The sequence below is a fragment of the Netta rufina genome (assembly GCF_964035555.1).
Source record: "Netta rufina genome assembly, chromosome: 1".
In the NCBI taxonomy this organism is placed as follows: Eukaryota; Metazoa; Chordata; class Aves; order Anseriformes; family Anatidae; genus Netta; species Netta rufina.
In genome coordinates this window covers 169,346,229-169,360,849 of record NC_140123.1, presented here as the reverse complement: position 1 = coordinate 169,360,849, position 14,621 = coordinate 169,346,229, and the positions used below count along the sequence as shown (strand labels likewise).

The 14,621-nt window shown below is 41.6% G+C and overlaps 1 protein-coding gene across 1 annotated transcript; it reads left to right on the top strand.

Annotated features, from left to right (window-relative positions):
* The first annotated feature begins 226 nt into the window (after positions 1-226).
* CCT2 (chaperonin containing TCP1 subunit 2) lies at positions 227-12,859 on the top strand. Its single transcript, XM_084296666.1, has 16 exons — positions 227-311; positions 1,095-1,169; positions 1,856-1,921; positions 2,020-2,131; positions 2,827-2,903; positions 3,748-3,860; positions 5,049-5,251; positions 5,478-5,578; positions 5,661-5,788; positions 7,161-7,264; positions 9,334-9,453; positions 10,089-10,217; positions 10,306-10,409; positions 11,300-11,399; positions 12,177-12,318; positions 12,578-12,859. Exons 1-16 carry the CDS (start codon positions 309-311, stop codon positions 12,606-12,608), a joined length of 1,608 nt encoding a protein of 535 aa, XP_084152792.1. The 5' UTR covers positions 227-308; the 3' UTR covers positions 12,609-12,859.
* Positions 12,860-14,621: the final 1,762 nt, after the last annotated feature.

Genomic DNA, 14,621 nt, shown 5'->3' with positions numbered 1-14,621 from the left:
AGAGCCAACCTTCAGAAACTCGATATTTTTTTTTTTTTAAACTGGGGCAACCACAAAGTGCTTTGGGGCAGGGCCAAGTTCGCCTAGCAAAAACGCTTTTTACAGAAACACAACGGGAAGGCGAACGGAAGCGGCAGCGGGAGAGCCGCGGCGCTAATTACGAGCGCCTCATGAGCGCCCCTGAGGCGCGGACTACAGCTCCCAGCGTGCCGCTCGGCCCCTGCCCGGGACGCCATTTCCTGCGGGCGGCCGGGGCGCGGCGTGCAGCCATCGCTCTGCGGCGGGGACCGGCGGGGAGCGGCGGCGCCATGGTGAGAGGCGGCCGCGGGGACGGGGCCCGGGGGCGGCCGGGAGGGGCCGGGAAGGGCCGGGAAGGGCGGGCGGGGGCAGTCCCGTGCCCTGCCCGCGCCGTGGGGGGAGGGGGGGCGGCGCCGCCGCCGCCGCCTCAGGCATGGAAGGTTCCAGAGCGCGGCCGTTGGGGGCGGCGGGACGCGGCCCGGGGGCTGTGAGGGGGCTGCAGGGGGCCCGGCCCTGCCCTGCCGGCCGCCGCCATCCCGTGGCTCTGTGAGGAACCGCGGGGGGGTTGGTCCCGGCTCCACGAGGGCCTTGAGTTCTTTGGGAATGCCCCTCTTAACGCTGAAACCACGTGTTTGGTGCTGCTATAATGTAATTTGCAAGGAAACGCCTCAAAAAGCAAGGGCCTGACGCAAATGTTCAAGCACTGAAATCCTAAATCGTCGCTGTGCATTTATCGGGCTCCCCTGGCCATCAGCACAGGCAGCGGCCTGGCAGGCCTGCGGGTGTGATTACCACGCAGCGCGGTGTGCAGTCATGCGGTAAATTACAGCCTACCTTACAATCCCTCTGTTACACAAACAGATTTTTAAGAAAAAATAAAGCTCTGTTCACCTCAGATAGGTTTTCCAGCACTATTCACCTTGAATACACTCTATCAAAACCAAATGGAATATGAAAACAAATCACTTCACTAAAAATCATTTCAGTAATACAGGTGTTGTTTAGGTTGTTAGTGCCAGATTTTTTGCTCTTAAAATGAAGCGATCTCTTAAAGAAGTATTCTTACGCTGTTTCAGGCATCCATTTCCCTTGCACCCGTGAACATTTTCAAGGCAGGTGCCGATGAAGAAAAGGCAGAAACAGCTCGGCTGGTGAGTTCACTCTCTGAGAAATTGGTGATACCCCGGGTAACTAACGTGTGTAAAAATAATGTGTGTTTTTTTGTTAAATATTTTTCTGTTAAATGTACTTCCAGTTCATATTGATGTAGAGCTTCCTTTGTCTCTTAGTGTTGTTGCATGTCTCTGAAGAGAAGGTGGGAGAACTGTTTTGTATATTCAGACAAAGTAGCTATATCGTAGCTCAGAAGGTTGATAGTTGTTCAAAAGTTGTTCGAAGGTTGTTTTTTTTTTTTTGTTTGTTTGTTTTTTTATCCATGAGATACGGTTTTATGGTTACTGTGAAAATTAAGTGTATTTGAGCTGATTACCAAAATACAGCACTCCAGAAACTTGGAATCAGACTCCTGGAGTGTGGCTGTGGAAGGGCTGGGTTAAGATCTCACATTTACTCTGTGGGTGACTGAGCACCAGAACAGGCTGCCCAGAGAGGCTGTGGGGTCTCCTCCTTGGAGACCTTCAAAAAGACCTGGATGTGGCCCTGGGCAGCCTGCTCTGGGTGGCCCTGCTTGGGCAGGGCTTGGGCCTGGTGGGCTCCAGAGGGCTCTGCCAGCCTCAGCCACTCTGGGATTCTCCTTCCTAAGATATTGCCTAGAATTTACTACTGATATTAGAGTAGACCTTAAAAAATGATTAATTTCTATTTGCTTTCATTTCAGTCATCCTTTGTTGGTGCAATTGCCATCGGTGACCTAGTCAAGAGCACTCTGGGGCCTAAAGGCATGGTAAGATAGCTGCAAGTTCTCAGTGCTCATACTTGATAATTTAATTTTAATAATTATAGTACGTTTTCAAACAGCGTTCTGTGTCTTGCATCATGTAGGACAAGATCCTGCTAAGTACTGGGAGAGACAGCACGGTGACAGTGACCAATGATGGTGCAACCATCCTGAAAGCTATTGGAGTTGACAACCCAGCTGCCAAGGTCTTAGTTGGTGAGTTTTTACCAGCTTGTCATTGTTGTACTTGGAGTTTCTTCATTTGAAACTTTATTGTGTCGTTCTTACTTGTTTGTAGAAAAGTATTCTTCAGGTAGTGTGCAAGAATGAGGGGAGGGGGAGAAGAAGTCCTGAAATGAGGAGACCAAGGTGTTGCAAGAGTTGTGGAACTCTGAAAAATAAATTTGAGGCATATGCTGCTCTCACAAAACTATTCTGATGTTTCCTTATTTTCCCTCAACCCTTGCTCATCCCTGGAGCTGTGGCTGTCTGTCTTCAGAACCACGGAATGGTTTGGGTTGGAAGGGACCCTAAAGCCCACCCAGCTCCAACCCCCTGCCATGGGCAGGGACACCTCCCACCAGACCAGGTTGCCCTTTTTAGGTACTGGAAGGCCGCAGTAAGGTCTCCCCAGAGCCTTCCCTTTTCCAGTCCTCAGGCATTGGGAGAGAGGGATAGCTCTTGTCCATTGACAGGCTGGTACTGGTGTCTGTTGCAATTTCATGGAGTTTTATGGATGCTGAATTTAACTTCATCTCAGGTTTTTCTGTGACTTACAGTTTGACAACCTCTTTATCAAGGAGTAAGGGTCTTTTTTATCTCACATTAGTTTAAGGAACAAAAAACACTTTATAGCAGTTAGAGCATGGAATTTTGAATCAAAACATTAATACAACGACTTCCTCTTTTAGATATGTCAAAGGTTCAAGATGATGAAGTTGGTGATGGAACTACGTCTGTCACAGTGTTGGCAGCTGAATTACTGAGGGTGATGTATTAAATTTTTTTCAAATGTTTTTATATTTGGCAGTGTAGTCCTGTGACTACACTATCCTGAAACATGGAAGTGTTGTTCTGTCACAGGTCATTTTCTGGATTTTGCACTAAGCAGGATACAGCACTGCTTAATTGTGAGGTTCAGTCCTCTGAAATCCTTTTCCACAACGTTAAGGGGAAAAAAAAAAAGGCATGTTAAATTCTGCTGTTATGTGCACAAGACTTGAATTCATGCTGTTGCTTTAAACACCACATACTGAAGACTGCCAAACTCTAAATTGGAAATTACTATGTGAGAGAGATGTCAGAAGTGAGGAACTCTACTTCGCAAAGCTGTGCCAGTGAACCTAATGATCACAGTTCCTGGATCTGAGATCAAGAAATCTGAGAAATTATCCCATCAGCTTACCAAGTTCCTCACAGAAGTTCTGAAGAAAAAAAAAAGTTTGAAAATTCTTTTGTTTGTTTCCCCACAACTACACCTTTAACTTGCAGTTATAAATGAACAGGAAACTGATCTCAAACATGAAGTGAGAGTTCACTTTAAGTATGTGTCTTGTTAGAGTTCATGTTGGAGATAAGATTTTTTTATTAATCAACATTTCTAGAAGGTATACCAAAGGTGGATCATATTTGCCTAGATTGGAGGGGGGAAAAAAGTGCCAGTATGGTGGCTAGAATATTCTCCTTTTCTTAGGTCTTCACTTTAATTTGATTGTGTTACAGCGCTTGTGCTTTTGGTGGCATTCAGAATTTTCAGATTGCTTGTAAGTGCCTTTCCTAGTTAGTGTAAATGTGCTGTGGGAGAAAGCTAATTATTAATTTTATTTAAATAGGAGGCAGAATTGCTGATTTCTAGGAAGATTCATCCTCAGACCATCATTGCAGGCTGGAGAGCAGCCACAAAAGCTTCAAGAGAGGCACTTTTGAAAGCAGCCGTGGATCATGGGTTAGTAGCGTACATTGGCAATAACTCTTTCTAAACCATTTGAGACTAAAACTCGCTGGAGAGAATTACGTAGCATCGGAAAATCCTTTGCGGTCTTTTAAGCTGAATATATGAATTTAACAATTACTGAAAATAAGGCTACTTTTCAGTTAGATGAACTACAGAAGCTATATGAAATTATTTAAAATTGCTTACAACGTGCAGAATCAGAAAATAAGCAGTAATTTTCTTCTTAGGACAAAAATCTGAGCTGTTATTTCAGATTTCATACTCTGATTTTAAACACGTCTGTTTTCTGTGCGTGACAAGAGAGGCTTTTTCAAAGCTGAGTGGAAAGTTTTTGTTAAAACAGTTGATCTAAACTACTTTGTAATAAAGTTTCACATCAGAGTACTAGTTCAGTAGTGTAGTGCAAATGGTAGAAGGTACTATGAAACAATATATTTTTTTTAAAGCCTTAGTATGGCAGAGAAGAAGCATCAATATCTAGTTACATAAACTAGTCTCAAAATCTGCAGAAGCAGTTCCCTGGTATCTGACTGAGTTGTGCAATTTCTCATTCTGCCAGGGAGAATTGTAAATTAATTTTTTGCTATGTTTCATAGCCAAAAATCTTAGAGGTACCAAGTTGGTGATAGAATGCTTGATGCTATCATGGTATTTGGCCAAAGTAGCAAAAAGCAGAATGTCGTTGTAAGACTGAATTGATTTTGTTCATTGTTGGTTGTCCTTAATTTCACAGAGTACTGTTGCAACAAAAATGAGGTTAAAATCTAAGTAAAATGAGTGTCAAAAAATACTTTCTGTGGCTTCTTCAACTTCAGTATGAGTACGGATCTTACTTCTGCTTAGTGTTTCGAGATAGGCATATTTGTGTGCCTTTGTGTCATTTAGGAAAAATGCAGGTGTCAGAATGTTATCCCTTAAGCACATAAATATGAATGATGTCACACCCAGGAAATAAACCTCTTCTTACAAGGAACTCCTGATCTAACTGGGGTTTCAATAGAAAGTTGTTTCTTGGGACACTGGAGGAATTCTGTCATTCCTCAGAATAGAACATAGTGATGATCTAGTACAGATATGTGTAGGTTAGGAAGAGCAGGAAGAGACTCACAGTGTTAGGTGAGTGATAAGGAAGGCTTTCAGACACAGACCTGCCACATAACTGTGCTGGCTTTGTTGCAGTGATGATGAAGCCAAGTTCCGTGAAGACTTGATGAACATCGCGGGAACGACTCTCTCATCAAAGTTACTCACTCATCATAAAGATCACTTTGTCAAGCTGGCCGTCGAAGCTGTTCTTAGGTTGAAAGGTTCTGGTAATCTGGAGGCTATCCACGTCATTAAGAAACTTGGTGGAAGTCTGGCTGATTCTTACTTAGATGAAGGTAAGTCTTTGTATATCGGCTGTAAGTGTGCTTATGAAAATAAGCACATGAAATGAAATTTCATGAAATGAAATTGTTAAAAGTTATACATCTCTATAATATTTTTTCTAGAAAACATTGTTATTACTAAATTGAATAATGATATTACTATTATTTTGCAATAATTTAAATGAAATGTTCTCCTTTTTTAATATGAAGTCTTAAAAATCTTTTTCTTACTATACAGGGTTTTTGCTTGACAAAAAGATTGGTGTAAACCAGCCAAAAAGAATTGAAAATGCAAAGATTCTTATTGCAAATACTGGCATGGATACAGATAAGATTAAGGTATGTGACCGAACTACTGTTTTGAAACAATGTTTTCATATATGGAATTATTTTTTAACTGAACTTGTTTTCTTTGGTTTAGATTTTTGGCTCTCGCGTCAGAGTGGACTCGACGGCAAAGGTAGCAGAAATAGAACAGGCAGAAAAAGAAAAAATGAAGGAGAAAGTAGAGCGTATTCTTAAGCATGGAATAAACTGCTTTATTAACAGGTATGTTTTCTTAGCTAGAATTTATAATGCAATTACAGAGTAGCAAGATTTTAATACTATATGTGTGTGAAAAAGGTTATTCATACACATCATCCCTAAAATTAGGTGATCTTACCCAATACTTAATCAATTGAGTCACTTCAGTGGGGCCAGAGTTTTCTTCACATTCCCTCAGGTGTGGTGCAGTGTCATCCCTCCTCACTGCTGCTGCTTTTTTTTTTTTTTTTTTTAAGGCAGTAGTGCTGTTATTTAATCAGGGACCCCTGTTTAAGTCCAGTGAACGTCACAATCTAAATTCCATGTTTTTGATAGCAATGCACTTCTCTTTTGAACTATCACAGTGCAAAGCATTCACATATTTAATAATGTGAGAAGTGCTTCTGCCTTTCAGTAGTTCTCATTTGAGTGGTTCTGTGGTCTGCTAGGGAGCTGGTTAACTAGCACCGCATCAAAGGATAGGAATATAAGAGTTGCACTGTTTACAACAGTAGCAAAGATTTACAGTTACAGGGTACTGCACATCTTAAAACTCCAACAGCTGTGTTAATTGTAAGAACTAGTGATGGGTTTTTAAATCTTAGTCTCTTCATCTGTGTCGCGTTTCATTCATGTACATGATGTTGTAGTGTAGGCACAGTGAGCAAGGAGATGCTTGACAGGATGCTCTATGGATATAAAGTAGGAAGAATCTCTGTACGTAATCAGCAATGCCAGCTGTCCCTTTTGAAGGTAGATGAGGAGCATCTTTTTTTGATAGACGTGGTGTGTCCCAGCTTCTGCTAAATTTCTACAACGCTTAGCCTCTAATTTGGAGGGGAAAAGTAGTTTGGTCAGTGACCCTGCTCTGGGGAGAAGGGAAAATACATAAAAACAAAGAAGCACATGCTCTTGTCTGTGGCCTGCTCCCTATGGCCATTTATTGTTCCCACAAAGTTGTATCCTGTTTGGATTTTATGTTGGTGAGGAATTAAAGAAATTACTTCACATGTTGTATTGCACCCTGGTAGGATAGCCAGCTAAGCGCCCAGTGGGCACTCAGGATTGAAGAACTCAGAATTTAAGGCATAAGAACTCAGAATTGAAAGCATTGATAACGTGTCTTCAGGAGCAGTGTATTTCAAAGCTACAGTACGTTGACATTTTTTGTAGCTTGTGCTTTCCTGTCACTACTGGTTGTTTACTTCTGTGTGGGTGTAACTTTCTTCATCTGGTTGGTGTCTCACAAAGGGACTGTTCTGGCAGCTTGTAGAAAACTCTGTCCATACTGCCGAGAATCAGGTGTCCTTTGTTTCTCTGGTAACAAAGGTTCTAAAATCTTTTTAAAGGTTTGTTCTTTCTGCAATGTGAAGATGTGACTTTGTTTTAATTGCAGGCAGTTGATCTACAACTACCCTGAGCAGCTCTTTGGGGCCGCTGGCATCATGGCAATTGAGCATGCGGACTTTGCTGGTGTGGAGCGCCTGGCTCTTGTTACAGGTTTGTGGAGTACCTCACTGGGTGCAGCTTGGAGGGTCACGTTATTTATTTGGCACCTAGGTTTTACTTCCTTTTTACTATTAAGCTGATCTGTGAGTGTGAAAAGTACTTAGCATAAGCTTTATTTTACAGAACTTAAATACAAACATATGAAAGATTCTATGAAATTAACCATAACCATAACCATTAGCCTGGAGAAGAGGAGGCTCAGGGGTGACCTTATCGCTCTTTTTAGGTACCTCAAGGGAGGCTGTAGCGAGGTGGGGGTTGGCCTGTTCTCCCACGTGCCTGGTGACAGGACGAGGGGGAATGGGCTTAAGTTGAGCCAGGGGAGTTTTAGGTTAGATGTTAGGAAGAACTTCTTCACTGAAAGGGTTGTGAGGCACTGGAACAGGCTGCCCAGGGAAGTGGTGGAGTCACCATCCCTGGAAGTCTTCAAAAGACGTTTAGATGTAGAGCTTAGGGATATGGTTTAGTGGGGACTGTTAGCGTTAGGTTGGAGGTTGGACTCGATGACCTTGAGGTCTCTTCCAACCTAGAAAATTCTGTGATTCTGTAATTCTGTGATTCTGTGATAACTTGGTTTCTATCTTCAGTTTATTTAACTTGTTAAAAGTCTGTTTCAATTCTGAATCCTCCCTGCACAATGATTTAAACAAGTTTTATCTAGCAACTGTGAATAAAGTAACATCTTACTAACTGGAAAATAAAATCTGGCCAGTTACTGTTTTTCTTTCATGTTTTAACAATACTTTATAATTAAGTCTCTGCTTGATAAACTTTTGAAATGTTTGTTTTCTAGGGAAAAGATAAAAGTTAGCCATATGAAGTGTAGGATGATGAACCAACAAATGAATTTACGTTATCTTGTTACAAAGGGCTGTTGTTTGACTGTAGAACCAGAGAAGACTAAAAAGAGTTATCCTCTGTTAGAATTGTGGGCCTGAGTCATCAACTTGAGGCAGACCTCAGATAACATAAGCAACTTTGACATTTTTAGTAGTGGTCAGTGTAAATGACTTCAGGAACTAATCAAAGTGAAACAGCTTCTGGAATGCTACAGATGATCCTCACTGCCCGAATTCCGGTTAGAGGTAGTTAGCTGGAACATACTAAAAAGAACTAATTATTGTAATGATCAGTAGAATGGAGTTTGCTTTGCAGAGAGAAAGGCAAAGATACTGACTAGCTAGCAAAACTGAAGTTGCAGTTGTGTGCAGCTGTCTGTAGGTACATTGACACCAGCAAACACTTCAGTGAGAGAAACATCGCTTATGTTCTGGAACAAATTCAAAACAGATTTTATAGGTAGAGCGAGTGGACTGTTTTGGACCACACTGCATCAAACAGAGTAGCTGAAAAAACGTGACAAGCTTGTAGTAAGGACAAACTCAACTGCAGATCTGATCTTTCCTTGTAGAGCTACAGCTAAAGCAAGGCTATTAAGCTAATGTGGGTTAGTAGAACATCCATGGGGAATGAATACATGTAAATGGTTTTCTAATGGGAATAGCAAAGTACTGGAACAGTGTTTCATTCAGGGACATTCTGCTCTTTGTAATGCCTATTTTGTTGATGATATGGGAGTTATGAATGGTCCGCAGCATGGCTGCCATGACGTGCTGCAAGACTCATGATTCGGGAGAGTGGTGGTCAGCCGTTTCCAGCTGCATAATCAGGAAGGCAGAATTAATGCTAGCACAAGTTTCAAAACAGCAAATTTTTATTTAGTAGTTTTTAAACATTTAACAAGTAAAGAATTTTAAAACTTTAAACAGATTTACATTTTAATACCGTCACAACAGCATGTATTCTGTTATCTGGGCAGAACTCAAAAGCATTGCAGCTACTGTAGTTCTTGTGACATAAAACAAAACATTGGTGGTTTAGGAACTTCTCAACATCAGTAGGAAGTTCCTGGTGTCATATTCTGATGTTGGAAAAATTTGGTTTATCACTGTTGTTACCTTGAGTTTATTTTTCTGCAATTACAATGATTTTTTTTCTTAATTAGCCTTTGCTTCAGAAGATGTTTTCATTTTGACACTTCAATAATCTCATATTTGTAGGTGGTGAAATTGCATCAACCTTTGATCACCCTGAGCTGGTAAAATTAGGAAGTTGCAAGCTTATTGAAGAAGTCATGATTGGAGAAGATAAACTCATTCATTTCTCTGGTGTGGCAATGGGTGAGTGTTTTACCAGGAGTGGCACATTGTAATATTTGTGTTAATGCTTTGCTAACGCTGTTCAGTTACCAGGATGGCATAGGTAATTTGTGATGATTCAGGTAGCCGTTTTTCTGAAAGCCTTACTCTCCAGTGAAACACTGATCCTTCAGAGATACGTGTTCGTTGTTGAAATTGTTCATTTACATAATGTTCAACATTTGCATAAACACTTGCAAGGATGGGACCCAAAATTTCTGCTTTGTGTGATTGATGAGAAGAGTAGCAACCTGTCATACTTCGAGAAGTTGACAGCTTGTTCTAATAAATGCAGATAATGTAAATGTTTCAAAACTACACCTTGGAAAAAAATCATTTTCTACTTAATTAAATATGGTATTTTACAGCAGTTCACTGATAAAAGCAATAATGTAGTGTACATTGTTTCATTCTGCCTCTGAAATGTTGTCATGCTTCCTGCTTCCTCCTCCACAAATTGATCTCTTTATGTAAAACTTGACTGCAGTGATAACAAACCTGATACAAATGCTTTGTGATCTCCTCTTGTTGTGTCATGTTAACGTTCTTGGTCTGGCTCTTGTTTTGGTTGGATTGTTTGTTTGTTATAAATCTTCTTGCATTTGAATTTTTTTTAGGTGAAGCTTGCACCATAGTTCTGCGTGGGGCAACGCAGCAGATTCTGGATGAAGCAGAGAGATCTTTGCATGATGCTCTCTGCGTTCTTGCCCAGACCGTGAAGGACACTCGAACTGTTTATGGTGGAGGTGAGTGTTAGTTTCTTTACACTATGGCCATAGTAGACGTTGTGTTAATACTCAACTCATAAAACACTTGTTTGTCTTCAATGAATAGGTTGTTCAGAGATGCTGATGGCTAACGCTGTTACAGAACTTGCCATCAGAACACCTGGCAAAGAATCTGTTGCAATGGAGTCCTTTGCCAAGGCTTTGCGAATGGTAAGTTTACTTAGTCAGAGTGCTGGACTAATGCATGTAAAATTTCAAGAGCCAGTTGGTTTGCTAACTTCTGACGTCAGGTGGTTGCTTCTCTCTCCAACTTTAGGTTTTCTAAAACTAAAGAAGTGAAATTTAGCGATGTATCTTGGGTGAACAATGGAAAAAAAGTTACTGTTTTCTATCTGAGGAATAAAGTATTGGTATTTTAATAGTAGTTCTTCTATAAAAGTCCTTGATTCTGTTTAATTGTATTCACTCTCTAGTACTATCTAGAATTTTCTAGAACAGCATGGAGTTCTTACCTTAGCAGAAAATAGAATACCACAAGAACAGAAGCTTATAGAATATTACTGTGCTAACAACAGACTGTCAGTTTGAGGAAAATTGCTTTCCAGCTTCTCTATTTTAAATTAGGGAAAACCTTGCTTAGGAAATTAAAGACTGGAAGGAAACATTTCTCTTAAGAAAATTAAAGAGTGTAGTAAGACTTGGCATTGCCGCTTCAGGCAGCATGTGCAGTTTTTGTTAACAGAACAATCTGGTGGTTAATGCCAACCAGCAAGCTATGGTCTGAAAGTAAATCCTGCACTTGTAGTCTGAAATGATTAACAAAGAGACCATTTCTTTCTGTCCATGTAAAACAAGGTGACAAATCTGCTAACATGCTCTCCGTTATTGTCTTACAGGGCCTTAAACAAAAGGGAATAACTGCCTTACAAGGGTAGTTGTTTTTTTCTAACTTCTGTTCAGTGTAACAGATAATCTATCATGTTGTTGATGCTCAGTCTTCTTGAAACTGAATAGTACAATGCAATATCGCAGTGTGTGTGTGATGCGTGACAGGGGTCAGTCTCTGCATTAATGACCACCAACCTGTGTTTGCCCCTTAGATCCCAACAATCATAGCTGACAACGCTGGCTATGACAGCGCCGATTTGGTTGCTCAGCTCAGGGCTGCGCACAGCGAAGGGAAGAGTACTTACGGACTTGGTAAGGAGTTTGGTAATGCTGCTCTTACTGGGTTGCTGTTTGTGGGGGGGGGTTAGATTGACTAAGCTTGGTCACATCTGTTTCTCACTAATACATTCAGCTGAAAGAACCGAGTGTGCTGATGCCACAGTGCGTGCATCTGTGTTCTTTTAAAGTCTGTATTACGTAGGTGCACTCCTGTGGCTCTCTGAATCTTTTTTGATGAATTCTGTTTTCTTGGCGACAGAAGCCCTTGTGCATTGAAGTTAGTTAGGAGGTACTTACACTTCTACTTGCTTGTGTTACAGAACAGGGTGATGGATATGATGACTTGTTCTGTGCAAAGCAAACAGAAACATAGCCATACAGTGTTACATTCCTTTATCATTTAGGTCAGGCTTTTCATGGTAGGGTGAATTTGTTTGTGAAGGGGATGGTTTCAACCCATAAAACCACATACCTTAATTGCAGTGGGCCTAGTTATATGAAACTCAAAAAGAAAGGAGTGTATTAAAAAAAATAATAATAATTGCAGAGAAGAATTCTGAAATTGATATATATAAGGAAATGATGCTGAGGGTCCCATTGGGTCTCATCTCCTTTTCCCAGTGGAGTTTTCATCATTCTTGTCTGTAATTGCACGATGCTAGGCCTTGAAGTGAAATAATTTTAAAAATATTTCCTCTGTTATCAGTATGGTTCATTTGAGGAGGTCAGCTACCTTATTGTCAGCTTCGTGTAATTTCCATTAAAATAAACAAGGAGAAAAAAGACTTCTTAATGTATCTCTTTTTAAAGATATGAAAGAGGGTACCATTGGAGACATGGCAGTCTTGGGAGTGACGGAAAGCTTCCAAGTCAAGAGACAAGTTCTGCTGAGTGCAGCTGAAGCAGCAGAAATGATTCTTCGTGTAGATGACATTATTAAAGCAGCACCAAGGTAAGGCTACCTGCAAGTATGGGAGGAAACCCCACTTGTCAGCAGATTATCCTGTGTGTGCCCACTACGAGGTAGTTTGTGCTGCTTTGTGAATCACTTTCTTACCACGCAAAGCTGGTGTATTATCACAATAGGCAGCGCCATCTCAAAGCTGTCAGGTAAAACTAGCATTGAAAGCAAAATATCAACTAAAAATTAAAGGCAGATGGGGGGAAGCTGGTCAACCTCACTGTTTTCTGATTTTTCTTTTTCTCAACAGGAAACGTGTACCAGACCATCGCCCATGTTAAATTTTCTCCAGTACCCAAAGATGTGTGGACCAGATCTCACCGAGCGTTTTTTTTTAAGTGATTTTTTGTGAGGTTATGGAACAGAAGCTTGAGATGAGCAGCTCCGTCAACGGCACGAAGTAAATGCTTTCAGTTGATTTTAACTTATTTCAGTTTACACGTGTAGGGGGGAAGATTTAGTTGTACAACCCCGGTTCCTTTCCAGCTTCCACCTAAGATACACTGAAATAAATAAAATCATATTCATCAAAGTTGTGCTTGTCTTTGTGTAGAACCAAGAAGTGCAGTTACATTAGAGGGGAGAGAGCAACGTGCTGGGGCCAAATAGTCCACGTATGTCTGTCAGGTACCAGACTGGGGCTGGCTGCCTTCACAAATAGGGGTTGTTACAACAGGAGGGCAGCTGGTGAGAGATGTGCCATGCTGCATCGCATTCAGTTTTCTCTTCTCCTTTCCCTTCCCCTCATGCCTGTTGTGACCTATCTCTTCATATTCCTTCCTATTCCAGTAGCTCCTGCAGTGCTGATGTGGTTTCTTTATCGCACAATTTCCCTTACCAGGTACTCGGACTGTGATGAAGTCCGATTCCTGCAGCAGTCTTCAGGTAGATTTCTCATGATGCTGAGCAGAGAGGAGTGGAGATGCCCCTGTCTGAGCACTAGGCTGTAGAGAGCTGCTTGCTGGGTGCTGTGACCCCACTGCCCCTTCCCCATGCACCACAGCACCTTAGTGAACAGCAGGGGCAGGCTGCCAAAGCAGGAAGGTTATTTGAAATAAAGTATCTGTGCAAACGTTTTTCTTCCTGAAATGAAACGATTCTACTTACAGAAAGCTTCTCCAAACTCAAAATAGACTCTTCTAATTACCCAAAGAGAAAATGCTGCTTTAAGAGTAGTGTTAAAAACACACTTTTACCTGCTTTTTAAAGGTTTATCTTCCTCCCTCCTCTCAGATAAATAGAATACCAAGTTAGTTGTACGGGAAATGAAACACTGAATGCTGATGTTAAGAAAGCCCCAAATTCCCATCCTGTTGAATGATTTCCTTTGTGGAAAGAAATCGTTGGAAAAAGCTTAGATAAAGAGCTTGGCAAGTTATTTCCAAAGAAAGACAATTTAGCTCAGTGAGAATCCAGAACACTTTATTTAATTTAATGAATGTAGCGGGTACCAGCCAGATCCAAGTGCGCATTTCATTTAACAAGGCAGCCAGCGCTCACGGAGCCTATATATTTCCAGAGAATTTTCCAAGAATGTAAATGACACTGAGCAGTCACAAACTGGCATCGACTCAAACCTTTTATGGGAACTGTCACTTCTGCATGCCTGCTGGAAAGACAGTCCCACTTGACAAGCAGGAGAGAGGGGGAAGTGGCTGCGCTGTGCCACCGAGGGCTCCCCACCCTTCTCTAAAAAGCTGCCTTCCACCAAACCCCGCGCTCAGCGCTACGGAATGAAAAGCTAAAAATGTAAAGTCACTTTGAGCCAGGTTTCTATTCTGTGCTACACCATTAAAGCGTTCTTAAACGTTCAGTGCCTTTCCAAGGAAATCCGAACAGATCTGAGGTTTGCAAGCTACAGCAGCACCCTGCTGGAGTTCATCGGGTAATGTTTGCCTCAACTTCAGTTTCTGTGTAAGTCTGAAGACGCAGGCTCCCAGCCTTAGGTTTCCTTCGTGCACGTTACCTCTGCAATGATTGTGGCTCTCCCATGTCAGTCAGGGTTTTCTGCTACCGCATCAAAACTCAGCATGTACAGCTGCCCTTACCGGCAGTGTGGTTGGCTACGTAAGACCTAGCAGAAAAAAAAAAAATAAAAAAAAGCACGTATCTTTCCTCACTGTCATTTGAAATGGTAATTAGCAATAACAAAACCAGAGCGGTCACAAATTTTCCAGGAAGAAGACAGCAGCTGTAGGAGGAGAGTTCACCGATATGCGTTGCTTCCTTGATAGCGCATCCAGGGCTCTGCTGCCATGTACCACGAGATGGGCAGGGAAACCCTCGAGCTGCTG

Bases quoted from the DNA above. Each gene is read 5' to 3' on its own strand.
- CCT2 (XM_084296666.1), top strand. The intron at 2,904-3,747 runs GTGATGTATTAA...TTATTTAAATAG, and splicing joins TGGCAGCTGAATTACTGAGG to GAGGCAGAATTGCTGATTTC. The intron at 9,454-10,088 runs GTGAGTGTTTTA...AATTTTTTTTAG, and splicing joins TTTCTCTGGTGTGGCAATGG to GTGAAGCTTGCACCATAGTT.